The sequence below is a fragment of the Suillus discolor genome (genome assembly GCF_016758755.1).
Source record: "Suillus discolor strain FC423 chromosome Unknown F5147scaffold_2, whole genome shotgun sequence".
In the NCBI taxonomy this organism is placed as follows: domain Eukaryota; kingdom Fungi; phylum Basidiomycota; class Agaricomycetes; order Boletales; family Suillaceae; genus Suillus; species Suillus discolor.
In genome coordinates this window covers 340,673-360,713 of record NW_024541249.1, presented here as the reverse complement: position 1 = coordinate 360,713, position 20,041 = coordinate 340,673, and the positions used below count along the sequence as shown (strand labels likewise).

General features: G+C 46.8%; 9 protein-coding genes across 9 annotated transcripts; 4 read left to right on the top strand and 5 right to left on the bottom strand.

Moving 5' to 3' along the window:
* The first annotated feature begins 127 nt into the window (after positions 1–127).
* Positions 128–2,210, top strand: F5147DRAFT_756946 (uncharacterized protein). Its single transcript, XM_041440361.1, has 14 exons — positions 128–258; positions 322–506; positions 571–605; positions 654–819; positions 932–993; positions 1,040–1,137; positions 1,189–1,268; positions 1,319–1,326; positions 1,387–1,530; positions 1,582–1,597; positions 1,655–1,697; positions 1,753–1,761; positions 1,814–1,851; positions 1,902–2,210. Exons 2-14 carry the CDS (start codon positions 475–477, stop codon positions 2,056–2,058), a joined length of 888 nt encoding a protein of 295 aa, XP_041299417.1. The 5' UTR covers positions 128–258; positions 322–474; the 3' UTR covers positions 2,059–2,210.
* A 645-nt stretch (positions 2,211–2,855) lies between these two features.
* On the bottom strand, positions 2,856–3,809 carry F5147DRAFT_117557 (uncharacterized protein). The gene is made up of 2 exons (XM_041428101.1): positions 3,669–3,809; positions 2,856–3,606 (listed from the first exon to the last, which is right to left on the bottom strand). Exons 1-2 carry the CDS (start codon positions 3,704–3,706, stop codon positions 2,961–2,963), a joined length of 684 nt encoding a protein of 227 aa, XP_041299416.1. The 5' UTR covers positions 3,707–3,809; the 3' UTR covers positions 2,856–2,960.
* Positions 3,810–4,337: 528 nt separating this feature from the next.
* F5147DRAFT_664735 (snRNA-activating protein of 50kDa MW C terminal-domain-containing protein) lies at positions 4,338–5,956 on the top strand. The gene is made up of 5 exons (XM_041435038.1): positions 4,338–4,551; positions 4,603–4,833; positions 4,881–5,342; positions 5,394–5,567; positions 5,619–5,956. Exons 1-5 carry the CDS (start codon positions 4,382–4,384, stop codon positions 5,857–5,859), a joined length of 1,278 nt encoding a protein of 425 aa, XP_041299415.1. The 5' UTR covers positions 4,338–4,381; the 3' UTR covers positions 5,860–5,956.
* On the bottom strand, positions 5,957–8,126 carry F5147DRAFT_625170 (uncharacterized protein). Its single transcript, XM_041432666.1, has 7 exons — positions 7,756–8,126; positions 7,521–7,708; positions 7,243–7,471; positions 6,996–7,193; positions 6,847–6,944; positions 6,715–6,795; positions 5,957–6,660 (listed from the first exon to the last, which is right to left on the bottom strand). Exons 1-7 carry the CDS (start codon positions 8,047–8,049, stop codon positions 6,219–6,221), a joined length of 1,530 nt encoding a protein of 509 aa, XP_041299414.1. The 5' UTR covers positions 8,050–8,126; the 3' UTR covers positions 5,957–6,218.
* Positions 8,127–8,468: 342 nt separating this feature from the next.
* On the bottom strand, positions 8,469–10,929 carry F5147DRAFT_664733 (uncharacterized protein). The gene is made up of 4 exons (XM_041435037.1): positions 10,286–10,929; positions 9,111–10,230; positions 8,901–9,060; positions 8,469–8,848 (listed from the first exon to the last, which is right to left on the bottom strand). The coding sequence occupies exons 1-4, from the start codon at positions 10,552–10,554 to the stop codon at positions 8,733–8,735; spliced, it is 1,665 nt and encodes a 554-aa protein (XP_041299413.1). The 5' UTR covers positions 10,555–10,929; the 3' UTR covers positions 8,469–8,732.
* Positions 10,930–11,914: 985 nt separating this feature from the next.
* F5147DRAFT_117459 (uncharacterized protein) lies at positions 11,915–14,366 on the bottom strand. The gene is made up of 10 exons (XM_041428100.1): positions 14,051–14,366; positions 13,878–13,994; positions 13,745–13,828; positions 13,625–13,690; positions 13,514–13,577; positions 13,143–13,462; positions 12,808–13,095; positions 12,598–12,752; positions 12,370–12,547; positions 11,915–12,321 (listed from the first exon to the last, which is right to left on the bottom strand). The coding sequence occupies exons 1-10, from the start codon at positions 14,216–14,218 to the stop codon at positions 12,088–12,090; spliced, it is 1,674 nt and encodes a 557-aa protein (XP_041299412.1). The 5' UTR covers positions 14,219–14,366; the 3' UTR covers positions 11,915–12,087.
* A 251-nt stretch (positions 14,367–14,617) lies between these two features.
* F5147DRAFT_767068 (uncharacterized protein) lies at positions 14,618–15,291 on the top strand (the record flags this gene model as incomplete). Its single annotated transcript, XM_041440834.1, has 2 exons — positions 14,618–14,898; positions 14,958–15,291. 2 exons carry the CDS (start codon positions 14,618–14,620, stop codon positions 15,289–15,291), a joined length of 615 nt encoding a protein of 204 aa, XP_041299411.1.
* A 140-nt stretch (positions 15,292–15,431) lies between these two features.
* Positions 15,432–16,146, bottom strand: F5147DRAFT_795481 (uncharacterized protein; the record flags this gene model as incomplete). The annotated part of the gene is made up of 4 exons (XM_041443156.1): positions 15,432–15,815; positions 15,868–15,893; positions 15,944–16,006; positions 16,094–16,146. 4 exons carry the CDS (start codon positions 16,144–16,146, stop codon positions 15,553–15,555), a joined length of 405 nt encoding a protein of 134 aa, XP_041299410.1. The 3' UTR covers positions 15,432–15,552.
* A 1,091-nt stretch (positions 16,147–17,237) lies between these two features.
* On the top strand, positions 17,238–20,036 carry F5147DRAFT_664718 (cytochrome P450). Its single transcript, XM_041435036.1, has 13 exons — positions 17,238–17,409; positions 17,467–17,561; positions 17,623–17,711; positions 17,766–17,809; positions 17,865–18,002; positions 18,069–18,204; positions 18,268–18,569; positions 18,617–18,683; positions 18,738–19,013; positions 19,065–19,376; positions 19,430–19,462; positions 19,512–19,540; positions 19,598–20,036. The coding sequence occupies exons 1-13, from the start codon at positions 17,265–17,267 to the stop codon at positions 19,795–19,797; spliced, it is 1,866 nt and encodes a 621-aa protein (XP_041299409.1). The 5' UTR covers positions 17,238–17,264; the 3' UTR covers positions 19,798–20,036.
* The last annotated feature ends 5 nt before the right edge of the window (positions 20,037–20,041 follow it).

Here is a 20,041-nt window from a genome sequence, read left to right as displayed (position 1 = left end):
GAGGTTGTTCAGGTAGCAAGCAAAGGGCGCGACCTGGGATAGCTAAGGTAAGTTCGAATTTATATATTCTTTGCATAATAATCGTTATTTACGTAAATTCATTTTGCGAATTCGGATCGACTCCGAGCGAGCGCGATCATCGTAACGATGATGGCGGCTCATAATTTGCTGATACACCATTCACACACAGATCAGTGATACACCGACCGAACTGGACTCGGAGCACATAAGCGGTATGCCATGCGCAGCATTATATGAGTATGTCCAGAATGTTTTGGAGTCGTTTACTCGCGAAGTTGACCGCATGTGTTTTACTTGCAGGCTGGCTGCATACATGACACTAGCTTACAGTTAGCTCAGGCTAGTACTTGAGGCCTGAGATTGTGGGAAGGACCATCAAAATCATCCCGGCTGATACATTTAACGGGTCGCCGCAAATTCTTAACGCCTTCTGTTGAATATTGCCTCAACATAATGTTTGCTACTGACTTGGACGCACAACAGATGTGAGTGATACACGCATGTATTTGCCATATATCCTGATGCTAGTGACTGAATAAGTACCTTCAGATCGTTGTGCACTTACGCCGTCCTGGCAGGGAACAGTAAGTTTTGGCGCCTCTTAGCTTTAGGACCGTGACATGATATTGTAGGTATCCTGATATACGACCATGTGTTGACTCTACCAGAAGAATTCGCTTTCATTTGGCGTCGCCCAAAAGGACTAGCTGCAATGTTATTTCTGCTCAATCGCTATCTCGCCCTTCTCGGCATTATCTGCAGTATGGTCGTAGAACTCTTTCTTGTTTCAGACGAGGTTCTATATTTCGTTATGTATGTACTCGACTTGTGGGCTCACGGCTTCTTTCTGCAGGCGTTAGTTTCTCTCTGGTTCCTTGAATATCTGTTGTTTTGCTCAATAAAGACCCAGTTGTTCGAAATATACGATATCCAGACAACTGGACATCTTCTTCCAAGGAATCATCATTTGCAGTGAGCAAAAGTTTATTGCGAGAAGTTCACATGTTAAAAAGTTCAGTTATAATGGCTATGCGCACTTATGCTCTCTACGGCTGTAGCCAACATCTGCTTACCTGGATGACCATCATTATCATTGCTCTTGGGGGAGTAGCTTGTGTACGTGCATGCATAGGACTTTGGACTCTGGAGCATACTAATTGTTTCTAGGCCGTCACTTTTGCACAAGTTTCAGGTGATGCAGCAATCTTGCCAGGAATCGGCTGTTATGAAGTATATACAGCAGAAACGTATGTCATCCTCTTCGCCATTCTGCACGCCTGCTTAAATGTTGTTGCAGAGCCGCCCGTCAGTGAATTCTAGGTCCCATTTCATGCAACTCGATAACATGACTTTATCCAAATACAGGAATTGGGCTGGCATGGGTGGCCTTCTTTGTTTTTGATTTACTTATCTTCGTCCTCACAGTGTACAGAATCTGCAAAACTAGGGGTTTACCACGATTATCTCTGACAACTACGAGAAATATCATGGATGTCATATTTCAGGATGGTGAATCATTCGTTGTATCTGTATTGTGAACATTGAATTAATGGAACACAGGTGCGATGTATTTTGGGTAAGGTTGCTACTGAACTCATGATTCGACCGAATTTGATCCGGATACTGCCTTCAGAGCTATGGCACTGATTCATATACCAAACATCCTGACATACTATGTGAGTCAACAAACTGATATCGATAGAGCTGCACAGCGCTTACAGCTTGAATCAGTCTGGTTCAGTGAGCATGCAAACTCGCACCTTCTGTTGACTATTTCGTGACAATTAGCAAGGTCGCTATCAGAGGCAGTCTGTGCAATTTCACAAGCTGGTGAGTGCTCAATGCGACAAATACGGATCGATTTAAAATATTACTTCCAGTATATCCGTTACTCTCATTTCTCGGCTGATGCTTAACCTGCACAAGACCATTCACACTGGTATTTTCTCCACCAACGTCCGGGACGACGACTACTGCCTCGATGTCCTTACCACCAGGGTAGATGTACAGTCCGCTATATCCTCTCACTATTGGTAGGCTAGTATTGAATCTTGTATCTGGATGCCAAGCTGGGAGTGAAAGTTATTTCCAAACCTTTTTTCGAAGGCAGCGCAGTGTGACAGGGTGGTGGACAACGCTGCATCTCGTGCTGGCGGCTATGCGTGCCTAAAATCTATGTTACTTCTGGCTGATTATTGACCAATTAAATTATGGACGCTTTCATCCATAACGTCATAACTTTTGATCGCTCATCTTTCGTAGACTTGACACAAACGGGTTGTTTCTTGTATGTCGTTGAGAAGACATTCATTGTCCTTTGTCAGTGATGTTGAAATTTCGATGGCTGGCGGATGTATGTAGCAGGAATTGTCTCTCGTCTCGCCATCGCATATTAAGACCGAAGTGCTTACTGCCCGGGCCACTGAGCTGCCCTGATGTCATAGTGCGAAGTTTGAAAATCGCGTTTTGTTTTCATGTGGTGACATAAAGGCATGAATAGAGGAAGAGGTGGCATAAGGCATAAAGGAAAAAAGGTGGCATAAGGCATAGGACATAAAGGAAAGGTGGCATAGAGAGAAGGGAGAAAAGGGTATATGAAGGAGTGACATGGGTTGGACAATGAATAAGAAAGTATCGGAGGTCATAAGTGTCGTACGTCATAAAGTGTCGTGAGTCATGAAATGTCATAATGCATAGAGGTATAAGATGAGTTGTGAACGGACCAGGCATGGTTATGAGCCTCGAGTGAACGATGTTGTGGATGGAGATCTGTTCGAGGCGAAGCGTCGGTGTGGAAAAGAAGTCGTAACGTAATAGGCTGAGCTGCGTGTAAACCGTGGTGCGCGATTGAGCGAAGTCCGGGGCAGAAATAATGAAATAGGCCGGAGCTAAAAAAACCGTAGTGGGCGTATTAGCGAAGCCAGGACATAATGGAATACTTAGGCCGAAGCTGCGTGTAAACCGTGGTGCACGAATGGGCGAAGTTTGGGGTAGAGATAATAAGAGGCTGGAGCTGTATGTAAATCGTGGTGTGCGAATGAACGAAGTCTGGGGCAGAAATAATGATAGGCTGAAGCTGCGTGTAAACCGCGGTGCGCGAATGGGCGAAGGTGAATGGGGCAGGTCCTTCTAGGGTCCGGACAGAGTGAAAGAGTGAGCTGGCGGGCTCGAGGCTTGGAAGAAGAGATAGGCATCGGAAAATGAAGAAAAAGGTGAAAGGGGTATACGAAGGAGTGACTTGGTTGAACGATAATAAGAAAGAGAAAGGTGAGAAGGGTATATGAAGGAGTGACTTGGGCCGGTCTATAATAAGAAAGAGAAGGGTGAAATGGATATACGAAGGAGTGACTTGGGTCGGACGATAATAAGAAAGAGAAAGGTGAAAGGAGCATATGAATGAGTGACTTTGGTCGGACGAATCGGACGATAGATGTGAGGAAAAAGAAAAAGTGAAACGGGAGGCACATACGCGATCCGGTAGAAAGAACGACGGCCGTCAGATGACAGTCCTGCGGCGTAAATAGAAAAAGAACGGGGAGATGGTGGCGCATCCGCCATCCAGTAGAAACAGCGACTGTGGTCAGACTAAAGAAATGATGAGTGAGAGTTGAACTAATGCTCAGAGAAGTTGAAGAAACGAGACTTACCGATGCCACGCTATCAAGCTTGAATGCAGGTCATTCATGATGCTTGAAGTGTCCGACGTGGAATGGGTCCACTATGTGCAAATTAGCTAGACGAGCGGGTATAAGAGTATCGAATAGCTTGAGAGGAGGTCAGGAGGGGAAAGACGGGTGTAGTAGAGGAGCGGCGGGTGCGCAGGTCTCTATTTCAGATAGAGGCAACGCCAGCGAGGACGAGGTTCGAGAGAGTGAGAGGATATCTTTTTAATCAATGTGGCCAACATCGAGCTTTTCTATAATCTAGAAAGAGAGATAATAAAAACGAGATTCTGTTGGCGAAGATATCTGCTTTACCAGTGGCGCGCGACATTGGGTGAACGAGAACAGCGAGAGAGAAGAATAGCGAGAGAAAGACGACGAGAGAACTAGACGGGATAACAAGTCGGCGAGGTAGCGAGACAGCGGGATAGCAAGAGAGCAAGAAACAACAAACGATCAGTGACCAAGACAACGAAATATAATCGTCCGTGACACGCAGATGACGGTCAGATGCGACGATAAAAGATCGTTGGCACTCGGGGGAGGTTGACAATGACGACTGACAGACGCGACGCGACGTCCGAGTCTAGGTCACGTGTTGATCTGAAGTTAAATGTTAAAGACTGCCGCAATGCAGCCGCATCATTGCAGGCTGGCAGCATCAAGTCAACTTTAAATCTCTGTCCCTAATACTTGATATGAGTCGCGGTTTCGACTCTTCCTTTGGCCCACCATCGCAGCCTATCAATGTCGCAGATTTTTTACAGCAAGCAAATTCTGCAGTGCTATCAGGATCCTTTACCAATGCCTCATGGGAGCAACTAACTCCCGAGTACAGAAATGTTGTCGAAGCAGAGATCAATGAAAGGTGCCCCTCTCCCCACTACACCATATTAGCGCTCATTGCATATCAGAGTAGCATTTCAGACCTCAAGTCATCTCTTGAACAAGTATGGGATAACCCTGTACTGTCAGCGCACGTACTGCGCCAGCATGAGTCCACAGTAGCGTCCGTGCGCGGCCAAGCAGATGTACCGGTGCCAAAAGGAAGAAAGCGCAAACGTCATGTTGCTCCAGAAGGTAGCGAATCTTCCCCAGAATCACTACAGCTCCAAGAGAAGCTTGACGCTGTCAACCTCAGGTGTTGGCGGTATGTATCTTCCACTGTATTATCACTATTTTCTTACCTCTGCGCAGATTAACCGTGGAGTCAGCGCTTTGTATGCGTGCTGCTAAAAATTCTGACTACAACGCGCTCGACGCACCCAAGAAGACAGGAACAGGCGTCCTCCAAATACTTGATCACGGGGATGTCGGCGCGACGCGTAGCTCGACACCAGACTCTCTCAGGAGCACCAGCCCCGATTCAATTTCATATCCAAACGCTGTTATTTCGCTAACAGTTTACAACCGTATATCTTATCTTCCAAGCTTTTTAACGCGCTCCTCACAACACGCTGTACTGTCAACGCAAACATTGGGTGATCTACTGCGCATCCTTCCGTGCGCCTCCAGTGATATGCCAGTGGAAGAGCTAGACGCCGAAGGAGATGTATCTGGCTATAATATCACCAACCAAACAGGAGAGCATGCAGGGTGTTTGTTCTGCATTGAGGACCTTATCTACGGAGATGGCAGAACAACTGCCGATTATGCGGAGTATGTTAGAACAGCGCCGTTGTCAACAGATTCCTAACTCCCCTTCTACAGAAAATTAATAGCTCACATTCAAAAATCGCCTGAAGACAAACGGCTACAAATCAAAAAAGCCTCGACCTCTGTCAGTGAAACCACCTTCAACGCGCTCACGTTGAGAATTCACCAACCTTACTGGATACTGCATCAAGGCAATTGCGAACACTTTTTCGTCATCGATCAGATCAGGCATGCACCGTTCCGTTTTAACCCCATAAAATCCCTAAATATCATATACAGACTCGCCCACGCTTCAGATCCGCCGTCAGGCTATCCATTGATGCTCCACCTCGCCCCAACGGTTCAAGATCTCTGTCGTGCTTGTGCGAAAGTCCCAGCTGTACATTCGATCGTGGGTGACATGCGTCTCGGTGAAAGTCCGTGCCTCTTGTGCGCACCTTGTTGGCGCACGATGGGTCCTCCCAAAAATGATGAAGGCGTGATGGTTGTACCCCTAGTAATACCTTTCATAAATCAATGAGGGTCGACCCGGTCGAGAGTCGAAACCCGAACATGATGTAGGTCCTAGTATATACAAAGTGACCCTGAAAATTAATGGGCTGAGCCCCATAACCCCAAAAGTCAATGTTCCTGAACAAACGGCCATTAACGATGATTCAGATAGGATCATGATTCATGCACATGTCCGGCTTTTGCTGCTTCTATTATGTACGTTGCTAGGTATGATAAGTAAAATGATAGTACACTGAAGTGCAAAAAGATCACAGCATCTCAAACGAGCGATGAATGTGTGGTAGCCTGTAGATCGATGAATAGTCTGTGTGTATGCGAACCACAAAACCCAAGTGAGCCTTAAAGAGAATAAAAGCGGTGCGGACCTCAACCGTCAAAAAACAAAGTGCAATTTGCGATCGAGGTCTCCACGACCACTTCACCAATTTGCTCCTCCAGAATGCCCCCTGAGTCTAGTCCCCAGCCTATCCAACCATATGTCCGTGTGTCAGAAACATAATTCGGTAAGAAGTTGCGGACCAAAGTCGCATCGAATGGATCCAAAGAAGAGGCAGTACCCTGAGTCACTAACACAGTGCCTAGTTTCGCGTTGGCCTGAAAAAAGCCCTGAAAGTACTGATCAAACATGGCATCGACTGGACCAAGGTCATTCTCCAGGCGCAACTTTATAGCCGTTGGTGGTGATGTCGGATCATGTACGAAGCTCGCTGTAGCTTGGCCATAAAAAGTACGCAGATTTGCAATGAAGTTCGGACGCTGGGGAGGACTTCTGTTGGGCGCGTTTAGCGTGACGTTGGCCGTCAGGTTGCTAAAAAAAAGTGTTTGGTCGAGAAGAATTTTTTTGAATTTATGAGCCACGAACCTATTGCCAGTGTTGACTTCGAGATATGTTGGGAAATTCGAGTCTGGATCATTGAAGAGGGAGGCGTTAACATTGATAGGTCTATAAAATATGTATCAGCCGCATGCGTTCAAAGATGAGGAGAATACATACGCCTGTATCGTGCTCACAGTAAGGGAACGTGAAGCTGCAAACTGACCAAAAATTGGCTCTAAAGATGTTTCAACCAGTATTTCGCTGGCTTCGATAGACTTCAAAGCAAATGAAAAATAAATGCATGAGGTATAAACATGACCACTTACACTGACAAAAATTCTGGAAACAGGTCCTTCTATAAAAACCTTCTCGAAATTGACATAGCCGCCAAAATCGCCAAACGTTTGAGTGAAGAAAGGTAGGTAAGTAGCAAAAGAGTCGACTTGAGCAGTTATGGATGTTTGTGGGTACAGCAGTGTGATGTTAAAGAGTAGTTGATCGTTGAAGGACATGTTATCTGGTATCTGCTTCATGTCAGTATGGGATTCGTTGCAGCAGAATAACGCTACATACATAGATAGCGAGGCCAGTGGCGTTGTTTGACAATGCAAAGCAAACCTGTGTCTGGTCGAAGAGGTCATCATTGGATGCTTGCATCTGGACCGATATGGTTGTATCGGTCACGGAGGTATTGGGGTTTATGCCGACAAACAGATCACCGAGGACAATATTCATGCTACTCGGGTACGATGCATTCGATGTGATGCTGAATCGACCGTCAGGTGATACGGTATTTAGAAGCCTAGAAAGAGAGTCATGTTTGTTCCCCCAGTGATTGAACGTAAACGCACTGTCCAACCATAGAATGTTGCGCGTCGTCGAGTTTTCCGATAGTGGCCCATCCGTTGCAACTTCCATTTGCAAGGGAGGTTGAGAGGTTGTTGATATTTGTGACGTAGTGTGTTGTAGTGATCTTCTCTAGCCAGGGAACAGCATAGTTAGAGGTGTAGGAGAATGGTTTAGTGTTTTCCTGGGAGGTCTGAGTAGTTTGAGAAGACAGGTAGCGCATAAAATAGAGATACTGACCTTAACGATGAGGGGTATGCCAATGACGATTGAAAGGATAATATACATGCCCAAAGCGGCTATGCCAGCCCTCCAGGACCTGGAGTCGACAAAGCGCCGCTTTGGAGGACATTTGTAAAAGGAGATCAAGGAGTCGTTGTTGAGATGATTGAAGGCCAAGGCCTGAGAGGTTTCATAGTCAGGCAGAGGACTGAATGGACGACGGCCTGCCGCGCGCTCTGGATAACGAAGGGCGGGAGTTGTGACGGGAGGATCCTTTGAATTTAGGAGGTCGTCTTCGTCCTGTATTATCATCCCTTCGAATTCACATATGGCCCGTTAACGAAGGTGAAAGCGACGAAAAGAACAACGATGCGAAAGGTAGTGGTAACTCACTCGGGCGTGAGAGTTGACGGCACTAGGACTTTCTTATTACGTAATAGCACCGCCCATCTCAGGGCACCAGGACTAATATCGCGCGAATCGCGACGCCGACATCACTGGATTTTTGATGGGCTAATGGATATGTCATATTCGAGCTGGGAGTATACGTCAAACCCGAAGACGTAGCCTAGTAGATATGGCGACGCCATCTTAGACGGCCCGGCTTGAGTCACCTAACAAGATGCAGTTTTTCTGTTGATCATCAAGGTAACTGAAGGCTGGACACGTTAGCACGTTTTCGAAGCCCAGACGCCCACTACAGAGAATCCTTACAAATCACACACTACAGCGCCCTGCTATTGCTTTTGTATTGCTTCTTGCACAACATCGATGTGCATCGATATATATATACCAGCCACGTCACGAGTCGCACATCGGCATATAAAATGAAAAGCTAAGATCATATTGGAACGCAACGCTACGATCTATTCGCTCGTACTAATAGAGAAGAATGACGCTGGAGGTCAGTTGAAGACCGAGAAGTCGAGACAAAACATGATTCGGTTGTTGAAACCAGGTCTACTCAATGGTAGTAAGGAAAAGACGGTAGACGTTTACCAGATACGAGTCTCCAAGAGCAGATCACTGTTACCCTCGAGCCCAATGCAGGCCTTCAAGAAGCTCTCGAGCGCGTTACGCTGTCTGCCGAGGCTGTTGATGACATCAGTGCCTGGGAGCGTGCATTAGCGTGATGATGGACTATAAGCGGAACCTATGCCCACCAGGCTTAACGAGAGGCGCCTTGCACATGTATGAGAGCAGCGACAAGACAGAGTGAAGGGGCGCAAAATCATTCTGACCCTCTCCGCGGTACTTGACACGAGTAAGCAGCTCAGTGAGGATAGTCAAGTCGAGAATCAAAGGCGTCGCAAGTAAAGAGTCCTGCAACAGCAATAAGTATCTGGTGACATATCAAAAAACGCGTTTCATACCTCACACTCGTTGAAGATGTTGATGGTTTGTCTCCCGCCACAGAAGATCTCAGAGTAGTACTCGTCGATTGCTCTCTTCGAGTCACCAACTGCAGGCACGTACTTAATCACCACAATGTGATCAGGGTGCTCGCCTTTGGCCGCCTTGCCCGTTGCACCCACAACAGGAGGTTTGTAGAGTAAACGGTTGGCATCCACCATATCATCCACAACACTGCTCTTGCTGATTTCCTTACTCTTGAACTGAGGCTCCGCGCTCAAATTATGCCCATCATTGTTGCCAAGATGGTTGTATGACGCGATAGAGAGCGGCTTGATACCAGCGTTCACGAGGAACTCCGCAAGCACCGATTTCAGCTTCGTTTGACCAGACTTCAGGTCATCACCGCCAATGAAAGACTTCTCACGCTCAGCCAAGGCAATGACACCAGGCACAAACGTGTTCTGAGGAGCGCCGTTAACAAACGGCTCGCCTTCGAGAATGGCAGCAACAGCGAAGAGTGTAGAGGGAGACACCTCCGAGTGGGAAGTCTTAATCGCAGCAAGCACATTGTCGGCCGTGTCATTGACGCCAGGGATGATGTCGCTGTAGCGTTCCGTATTCGCAGTCCAGAATACGACTACACGGTCAAGCTGGTTCTCGGCTTTGAAGCGGCGAATGTCAGCACGAATGTGCTCGAGATGAGCCTGCTTGTCTGTGCCGGGGACGACATTATCTGCACGCGCTTCCTGGTTGGCAGCAATGAAGTCGGGATAGTAGATGGAAGGAAGGGGACGACCGAGCAGAGCCATATGCGGCTTGACCTGGCGCTGAAGATCATAATCGAGCACCTTAGCACGTTCCATCGCCTTGTCCATGGGCAGGCCGGAAATGTCCCAGCCACCAAGAACAAGGTCGTTGGGGTGTACCATGGGAAGCACGTCGGAGACGGGGACGTGGACTTCCTTACCGGTGCTCGGCTCAGTACCAATGCGAACGGTGGATGCACGGAGGACAGAGCCAATGTAGTTAGGCTGCTGAATTCCCTCCTTGGTGTGCCAAGCGATCTGGTGCCTGTTCGCGATGATGGTCGCGCAGAGAGTGGAGCCATTGTTACCACCCAAACCGATCATCATAAGTCTGTTGTGCGTCCACGTCAGATGGTAGCATATTTGTAAATCAATAAATGACATACCCAGTCTTGCCAACCTTGCGGGTGGTTTGGAACTCATAAGGCTTGACAGTAGGCAAAACAGTGAACTGGCCATCTGAGACTACGACATCAGCACCACGGTTGAGGTACTTTGCGATGATATGGTCGTCGGTGTAGACGGTATTTTCGGACTGAACAGTGATGTAGTTAGGGCGACGAACGGCGGTTGGATGAATTGGGACGATCGACTCCAATTCAGAATCGGGGGTATTGTAACCCGAAGAGTTTGTGGCGGGAAGTTGAGTAGACATTGCGGTGAGTATATATACGAGTGAAATTGGGCCAAAAACGATGAAGACGAAGTCAATGAGCAGCTAAAAAGCCTGCGCAGGAGTGCTTGGAGCCTCGGTGGGGGTTGTGGGGACTACCAAGTTGGTTCGAGTACATGCAAAGAGCTCGGAAAACTCTTGAGTATGAAGGTGTCTGACACCAGAAGCTACGATGAAGACAACTATGTGGATGACTAGAGCAGAGAAGCTGGGGAAAAAGTCAGTAGATACTTGGGGTTTATATAGGCAAAAATGGGGTTAGGTCACGATTATATGAGCACAACGGTTAGAATATGGCCGTTAAAGAAAAAGAGGGTCAGGGACGAGTTAGGCTGGCAGACATCAAATTTATTGTAGTTAAACCTCATTGATCCCGAATGACAGCATGCACATTTACGCGTTATCTTGAAATGGGATCTTAGCTTGTACGTTTTATCTTCGCCATCACGGCGAAGGACGCCCAAAAACATGTGTTTTGGAGTCGAAGTTGTTCTAGCACAACAGCCTGTAATATGGTTTTAGTAATTTAGTACTCGTTCTTTACCAACGTTCTGCTCGGATTATCATTATAACGTTACGGACACGCACGCATAAACCCTCGGAGCATAAATTGGGTATTTCGGAGACTGGAGGGACGACTGGTGTAGTACTCGTAGCACTAAGGATCAGAAGGCAAATCTATTTTCACTTGTTTCAGTGCACGCTAAGGGCTGCATGTTAAGGGTGATAATATCGTCATGTGTCACCATCGCCCATATACGGTTCGTTCAACGTTTGATGTTATATAACTGAGTGAAACATTTCAAAGTTCAGCATTCAGTTCGCGAAGATCATTTCCACTCCTTGACCAGACTAGCGATCTCGACTTCCACTTTGAACACTTAGTGCGCAGGCGAAGTATCAGCGAGCTCGATTGAGGTGTCTGTTCCCCGCGCAGGGTCACTTGGTGAAGCTCGGTGAAACCGTTGCGATCCTCCTCATCTCGCCAGGGTTGTTATACTGTACGTTCAGGGCGCAGATGTGAGTCCTTGGCATCGCACGGTAACTCCATCCTGACATGTCCCCCAATTCCCTTGGTCCGCCCGCAAGAGTAGGCATCTCGTCTCTGCAATGATCAATACTGATAACACATTGACTATCGATCCACAAGTGTCGATGAAGCCCCTCCATTAGCTAGTAATCTGAGATGGGGTGCTGCATGCCACAGAATCACTCACTGATATAAGCATCCGCGCCTGCATTCGATTCGCAAGGTCTTATTGATGGCTCATCTGTCGATATTGAAATACTTCCGGACATCGAGCACGATTCCACGCCAGTAGACACAGTTACCACGAGTGGTGGCTGCTAAGTATCGATATCAAACGGGAGCTAGCTTGGTGGGAACCATGAAGATAATAGGAAGTGTTATCTCCAACCAAATGAAAGCGGAGCAATACGTGATATTGCTTATCACAAAGATATTATATCTCGTAAATGATTCTGTATTAGATTAAACAAATAAGTCCGGATAGTTCATAGCTCTGTCCGCAACGGAAACATGGCATTATGTAACTGCTGCCATACCTGCAAGAATATGCTAAAGCAAGACAGAGTGTGTTTTTTGCACCTCCGTATTAATCGTCGGAGGTAGCGCTGCATCGTTTCCAGGGATATTGTGTATGAGGGTGAAGGAGAGGGTGAATGAAGAGTATGCGATTTTCTAGGCGTTGATGCCTGCGTTGATTCGTGTGTAGGCGACTTCCGTGGCTGAGGCGGCCTGTGAGTGCCGCAATAAGAACATAACGAAGAACATACATTGCCAACAACAGCCCTTTCAGCCTCTTCAATGAGGTGGTTGGCATCGGATTCGGCAGTCTTCTTCCACATATCTCGGAAGATTTCCACGGCCTGTAAGCTCTCGCTGAAGCGATGTAGAGTATTAATAAGGGCAACAACTTCCGACCGCTGTAGATGATGATGATTTATGTGCGGACTGATTTGAAGGAGGTTAGCTTATGCAAGGGTTATGCGTCAACTACCTACTCAAGAGCAGTCTCGTCCATCTCAAAGAGAATTTTGAGCGCGGTTGCGAGTCCGGTAGTTTGGACTTTGCCCCATAAACGGCACTTGTCACATCCAACGCAGTCCATGATCCTCGAAACATTTCGGAAATGCATTTTGAACTCTTCTTTCAAGATCTAGAAAGACAGATAAGATTTCAGTGCATGAATATTATCTTAAAATATCGCTCACGTTCGCGTTTTCGCCTCTGAACAACACCCGTTCGTCAAACTTACCGACATGCTCTGCAATATCGATGACTTTGCTAAGAGTCCCAAGTGTTTTGGCTTCCTCCTGGATGTCTTCCGGGAGCACGTGGTCGTGAGGCGCGGGCATAGACATTGAACAATAGTCATAGTCACGTAGGTACGGACCGATGCGTGATACGGCGCGTAGGAGGAGCACAGCGTTGAAGTAAATATATTGAAGTCTCTCAGGATGAGAGGCGATGCGGGTGACGAAGCATTCGAGGTTAGGGCCCTGTCACATATGATGAGCTAGGGGTGAAATTCAACTGGACTGCATACCATCTCTCCGGTTGTTTGATTAAGGTATTCCAGGCAGATATGAGTTGAGATGGATGCATGCAACCCAGATACAATCTTGTAATACACTCTCTTCTCAAGACATTCGCCATCTGCGTTTTCTCCGTTAATAGGCTCTCGTAAGACATCGGTAAGGGTATCAGGAAGTGTGACTTGTGCGGGAGAACGAGTAGTCAACAGGTTCAGCTCTGAAAGGCCGAAGCAATTTTCCTCGTATATCGATTTCCAGACCCGATGCGCAGAAGGACCTGCGTAACCCGTATAACGCTCGGGGACTAGTGTCAGGTCGACGTATTCACCCTCTACAAAAGAATCGTCATCACACAAAAACCAGAATATGGTGAAATACGCACCTGTCATATCATCAAGGAAACAAAAATCAGAATCGCGATAATAGCATCCAGGTAGAAGGACACGCTGTACAAATTATGAAAACGTCGTCTAACAGAATGCGCGAGACCTACCTCTTCCAAAGGTGGCAATTCTATCTTACTCAGAGCCGCCGCTCTCCACTTCTCTGGTATCTCACTCTATAATAGGACTTCAGCTGAGTGAACTTAAATGAGATGACAAATTGGGTATACCTCATCTACAGTAGTGATACCACATTCCCTATTCATACAGAACCCATTCTCTTGCCAGAAAGGGCATTCACGATAGAGGTCCGCCTGATGAACGATTGAGTGGTGCTCGAAGCTGTCCGAGTCTAGAACGTACCTGGAAATACTTGAAGAATGGCATCTGCACTAACTCGCTGAGCACACTATATAGCTCCCCATTTACACTTTCTATCGTCTCATAATCACATAAGGTAGTTTCTATCGGACCAGTTGTCTACAGAGACACGTGGATGAATGATATGTCCAATCGTACACATAAGTACCACATACCGAATGTTGACACAGTGGTTCTCCACGAACAGACTCGTGTTCAAGAACATTCTGAACTGGATTGTGTCGTATAAGGCTGTCTCCAAGAAATGAACTTGGGCTGACGCCTACAGCGGCCAACGCGGAGAATGCGAGAGCCAGATATGCTCTACGCCAGAGACAGAGCATGTGAAGAGCTGGGAGTCTGTATAGTGGTGGGAAAGATTCCTGGGAGGCTAGTAAAGAATGTGTGTATGCTTTGGAGTTTGTAAATTGCCTTCGTCGTTAACTGGGACTCTGAAAGTGATGCCTTCATATATCTAATAAGTAATCGCAGGTTCCACGTCGGATATCACTACAGGTCACGTGAACAGGAAAGACATACGGAGTGATGCTGTGCATGTGACCTGTCACCGGTTTACCATTCGACTGACGTTATTTAGTATGTAAAGGTTGGACTCTACAAACTGTGTCGGAGAGAAGTACGAAGCTCCTTCTATGTATTATCGTCTTCATTGTCCTGCTCCATTGTCCCATTCGTCGAGCTCACGTTCTTTGCGCACATCATCTGCCATTTTTTCAACACTTATGCCTGTGAATGTCCTCCAACCCATCTGCGCGCTTTCACTTCCTACAGCCTACAGACATCAGCGCTCAGCACGACGGACTTCGATTGGAGTCACCGCCACAACACTTATAACAATCCTCTACACCTACACCAGCCCTGCATCTTGCGGAACCAGCATTGTATCCATTTTTCTTCATGGAGATCATGAAAATTGGGACCCGCGGCTCCCTTTGCTCCTAGGAAGCAAACCAGACGCTATCGTCGGTCTGAATGCTGGGCTTACTAGTTACCCAGCTTGGCAGTTCGTCACCTTGTGCTGTCACACTGATAATACGCCTTTTGCCGTCACCGAATACGCAGAACAATCCGCCGAACTTCAAAGAGATGCAATTCCCAGATCATTGCCCATGCCCTCCCTCGCTTACACTCAGCAGGCATGAATGGCTCGGAGATTTACAATCTTATGCGGCCCAAAGAATACCCCATCGCATCTAATCCATTCCAGCGTCCTGGACAGAGAAACTTGGGCTCAGTGCGATTGCCGAACGTACCGAACGGGTTTACAATGAGAGTGGTTGGTGACGACGAGCAGGAGCCAATCCACCCCGTATCCGCTGGTGTCCCTGTACCAGTTCCAGACATGAGCGAGCTGTTCCAGAAGACGGAGCAGTTTTCGCTGAACCGTTTGGATTGAGTATCTTGGCATCTATACATATATATATATCTACTTGAGATGCGTCAAATTGACGAACACTACATTGAGTAGGCAATACTGTTCATCACGCATCCAGAAGATTTGTAGTGACTGGTTTACAGGACCCTGAGTACTTTCACTCAGGCTATATGCAACGTAGTTTTTCCAATTGGGACTCAGATTTTTGCATTGTATTCCAGCAGTGCAGCACTCCCAAATTCAAGAGAATTCTTCTTGAGGGAAGAAGCTGAATGGCAATCACTATACGCTCTGAGCTTGATTGCAGAGGAAAACTACGTTCCAAACGCTCCAATACGTGTGCTTTATCTCTGAGTCATTGACCTGAAAATGCTCATGCATCTTCGTTGCAGCCTCCGACTTCCCTTCCTCAAACTGTTTGTGCTGTTCAATGACCATCCCCGCTGGAATGTATGGGTCACCCCGAACAAGGCTCTCCATCATCACCTTCGTGTATTCTTCGAGCGAAAGCCAGAAATTGGATAGACGTTGCGTTGTACCTTCGACTAACGCGCAGGTCAAGGGACAGTAGATACGGAAAACAGGAAGGGAACTCACAATCGTGCAACTCCGACTCGACGAGTCTTTAACCGGCAATGAGATCGACGACAACGGAACAAATAGTGTCACTCACGGAGGGATAATCTCGACTACGTGAGCATTCTTCTCCTTAAGCTGAACAGCGCGCCCAGTCTTGCTGTTCCACAACAGAAATCGACCGGCAGTGACGGTATGGTTAGACGGAAGGTACCAGTAAGAAGCGCATACTGTAACGTTCGCTCACAGCATCCTCACAGAATGGAGGATGACAAGACTGTGAGGATCTGGGAAAAGCATGGCTATGTCAAAGAGAATGTGGAGGGTGAAGGGGACCGTGACGATGAACGGTATGGGTTTCTGGGCGCAGCTTTCCGGTATTTCCGATGTCGAGTGCTCCGAGTCAGCGCTTAGTGTTGCACGCGCAAATGGGTGATGGAGATCAGTGCCTTGAGAGATGTCAGCGCTATCAGCGAAGGCAATGATAGCAAAGAATACACAATATGTATGGAAGAGTTAACAGCTTGTTGACAGACGAGGTCGGTGGAAGTGTTCTGTTTGAAGTCAGGTGCTTTCAAGTTAGCACAGCATGTGGAGGCAATATTTGGTGGGCAAGTAGTGGGTCTATCTGACTCATGTGGTCGTTACATCAGTGGCGGAGTACTGAAGGGGCAGAATTCATCAATCGCATCACAGAAGGACATAAATACCTCGTACAGAGATTTCATTTGCTCATCCGGTGCGCTAACATGTATCATTCTGCGGAAATCAGAAGCAAATGGCCATTCTGATTCAGACCGTTTGTGTGGACGAGTTGCACTGAAAGCAACTAATACTGGAAGCTAAAATAAAACCATATACAGCCAATCCGGCAGTTAGATGTATGGGTTCGAGAATTGGTAGCTGTGTGTCGTCGTCAACAGTGCACGAAGCAGTACAAAATTGCCGCCCCGGTCACCGGGACGAGGTTAGGTTTTGAACTCCGTCAGGGCCCAATTACCCATACATGGTTGGACTACACCTACCGTGATAGTACGTATACTTAGGCTAGTCACGGCGTTCTGTCAAATATTATAAGGAGAGAAGGATGAAGATAGCAGAGCGTGACACTACTCTTAATTTGTCACTCTGAGCTCTTGGTGCTCGATTCCATGCGAAATGTTCAAGCTCAAATTGAGCTCAAGTCAAGTCTCAATTCAATTCCTTGTTCATCGGTATCATTTTCTGTCACATGAAAACGGATCTAAATGATTACGTCTAATACCAGTAGAATGAGCGCTGCCATATGCTTGGGACAGCTCCTGGAACGTTCAACTTCATTACAAGAAGAAGGTCCTGCAGACGCGTGTGCATAAATACCTCGCAGTCGATCATGATGTTTGTACAGCTTTGAATTGTATACCCACACCTCCATTAAGATGTCGCTGTCCCACTGGCAAGTCACTGTGACATGCGGCGGAATTGGAATCCTCTCAGTGCTTGCTCTCTGGAAGACGTTTGGAGGCTCATCAAGAAAATACAGTGTTGACCTTGATGGCCCCAAGGAGGCCCACTGGCTGACAGGTTCTTGACCGTGGTTACACTCCTCTTATCATGTGGCTGACTTGGGGATGCTGGCAGGGAACGTCCGGAAATTGTTCGAATGTGGCCTTGACTATTCCGTGAAATTGGCTGAACAGTATGGCGGTGCGCTCAAGCTATCAAGTCTATACGGGGTAAGTTCAGATGTGAAATGCCGCTACTCTGCAATATCCTTGTGAATGCTGCTCTCCGCAGGAAGTAGTGTATCTATCTGATCCACTGGCATTGTATCATGTTATCATAAAAGATCAGCATAGCTTTGAAGAACCTGATGTATTTATCATGTCAGTATTCTATTGCTCTTTCACAGCCTAGTATATTGACTTCGCATTGTAAAGGAACAACAAGGCAATATTCGGAGATGGTCTAATATCCACTATCGGTGCGAGATCACATTACGGCAGGGATCCATGAGAGGTATCTAATAACATGTATAGGAGAGCAGCATCGAAAACAGCGCAAGCTACTCAACCCTGTCTTCTCGACCTCGAACATGCGAGAATTACTACCTACATTGCAACCTATTGCGCACAAGCTGACCTCTATCGTCGCATCTAAACTTCCGGACGATGGATGTAAGTCCGTTCACATGCAAAACTATACATCGACATGGGCGGTTTTATTTAACTCTTTTGAAACAGCATACAAAGAGATCGATGTGCTCCCTTTGCTATCTCGCAGTGCACTTGATGGCGTTTGTCAGGCGATTCTTGGTTATCCAAGCAATACTTTAGATACGGGAAACGACGAATATACTGAAGCACTCCGGAAGATAAGGTATGTGGTATGGAATACAGCAATCCTCTCACGGCGGCAGTGATTTTTGACTTGATGATGCAGCCCCATGATATCAAAGCTATTGTATTTCCGGCCAATTGTGCCTATGGTTATGCGCAACTTCTCATCATACTGGATAAGGAAGCTTGTGAATTTGGTCACGGCGCCCTGGATTCCCACTAACAAGATGAAAGATGTACGAGAGATGCGACGAATCATTGAACTCATGGACAGTGGTAGCAAGAAAGCTTTTGCGGGGAAAAAGGCAGCACTAGAGACACCAGTTACTTTATCCCCGACTAATGTGCAGCCTGAAGTCGATGATCTCAAATCGGGTAGGAGGAAAGATATGATGGACATCATGCGTTAGTTCCAAAACGTTCTGGTCCATATGTTACTAAGGTATGCACAGTCAACGCAAACTCTGCGTCTTCCAGTTCAGAGCAACTCACCGATGCCGAGCTATTGGGACAAATGAAGTAAGCCACCCGCTCATCATAAACATGAAAATGCTCTAATTCATCTAATTGTAGTGTTATGGTATTTGCTGGCCTAGATACGACTACCTCCGCTCTGTCTCGTTGCGTTTACCTACTCGCCAAGAACCCACTCGCCCAAGCTCGATTGAGAAGTGAAATTCGTGATGCCATCAAGTCTGCGTCTCACGCACAGGAAGGTCCTTCGTTTTCCGAGCACGACAATCCACTCCTTCACTTGTCATACGATGCGCTAATAAATCTCCCATTCCTCGACGCAGTTGTCAGAGAGACATTGCGGCTTTATCCTTCTCTACCGCACATGGGCCGAAAGTATGTCGTTCATTATCACCAGAACTATTAGCTGAGTTTATATATCGACAGAGTGGTCAAGGCAACTACTCTTCCTCTTCAATTCCCTGTTCGCTCGTCATCCGGAGCAGAAATATCTTCCATTGCGCTAAATGAAAATATGTTCATTGTCATCTCTATTTTAGCTGCAAACCGCAATCGAACTTTGTGGGGTGATGATGCGAATGAGTGGAAGCCTGAGCGATGGCTTTCTTCCCTGGGGAGAAAGGATGGGCTAGGCACGGATATACCCCCCGATAGTGCCGACGTACCGTTATCGAAGTTATCCGCACCTATCCTTGGGGTTAAAGATGGCATCAAGTATCCTGGTGTTTATTCCAACATGTCAGTTCTTATCTGTTAGGTCATAACATAGTGCGTTCGCTGACCATACGCAGGATGACTTTCCTCGGCGGCAGTCGTTCCTGCATGTAAGTCAAATCCATGACATCCATCTGCGTACTAACGTCGTATTTACAGCGGGTTCAAGTTCGCCGAAATGGAAATGAGTAAGCTCTTACACGTTGCGTATGGCTGTCGAGTCTAACCAATCTTTGACTCATCAGAGCAAATCATTGCCGCGGTCGTGCTTCGTCTGCATTTTTTGCTCCCAACTGATCCGGATGCCAACGGACATATCAAAGAAATTGAGTGGAAGTTGAAGGCATTTCATACACCTGTCGTTAACCCACCAGCTGGAGATGGGGTATCTCCTGCGGTTCCTCTCAACTTTCGACTGGTGCAAGAGGAAGACTTTAACTGGTAGGATTGTATTTATCTTCGTGGTGTGGATGCTCTGTGTTTTGGTATATGCTCTGACGCTCTGTATAATATTTATTCTCAAACATTGTGCATGCTTACTGGTTACTAGTTGGTTTAACTCTACCGCTACTACAGTATATATATTTAAAATTGATATCAATGTGTATACAAAGGGAATCGAGAAAGCCATGGTTATGAACCTCTTCATCGCATACGAGCCTGCAGTGCGAGGTCACAATCAATTCCGT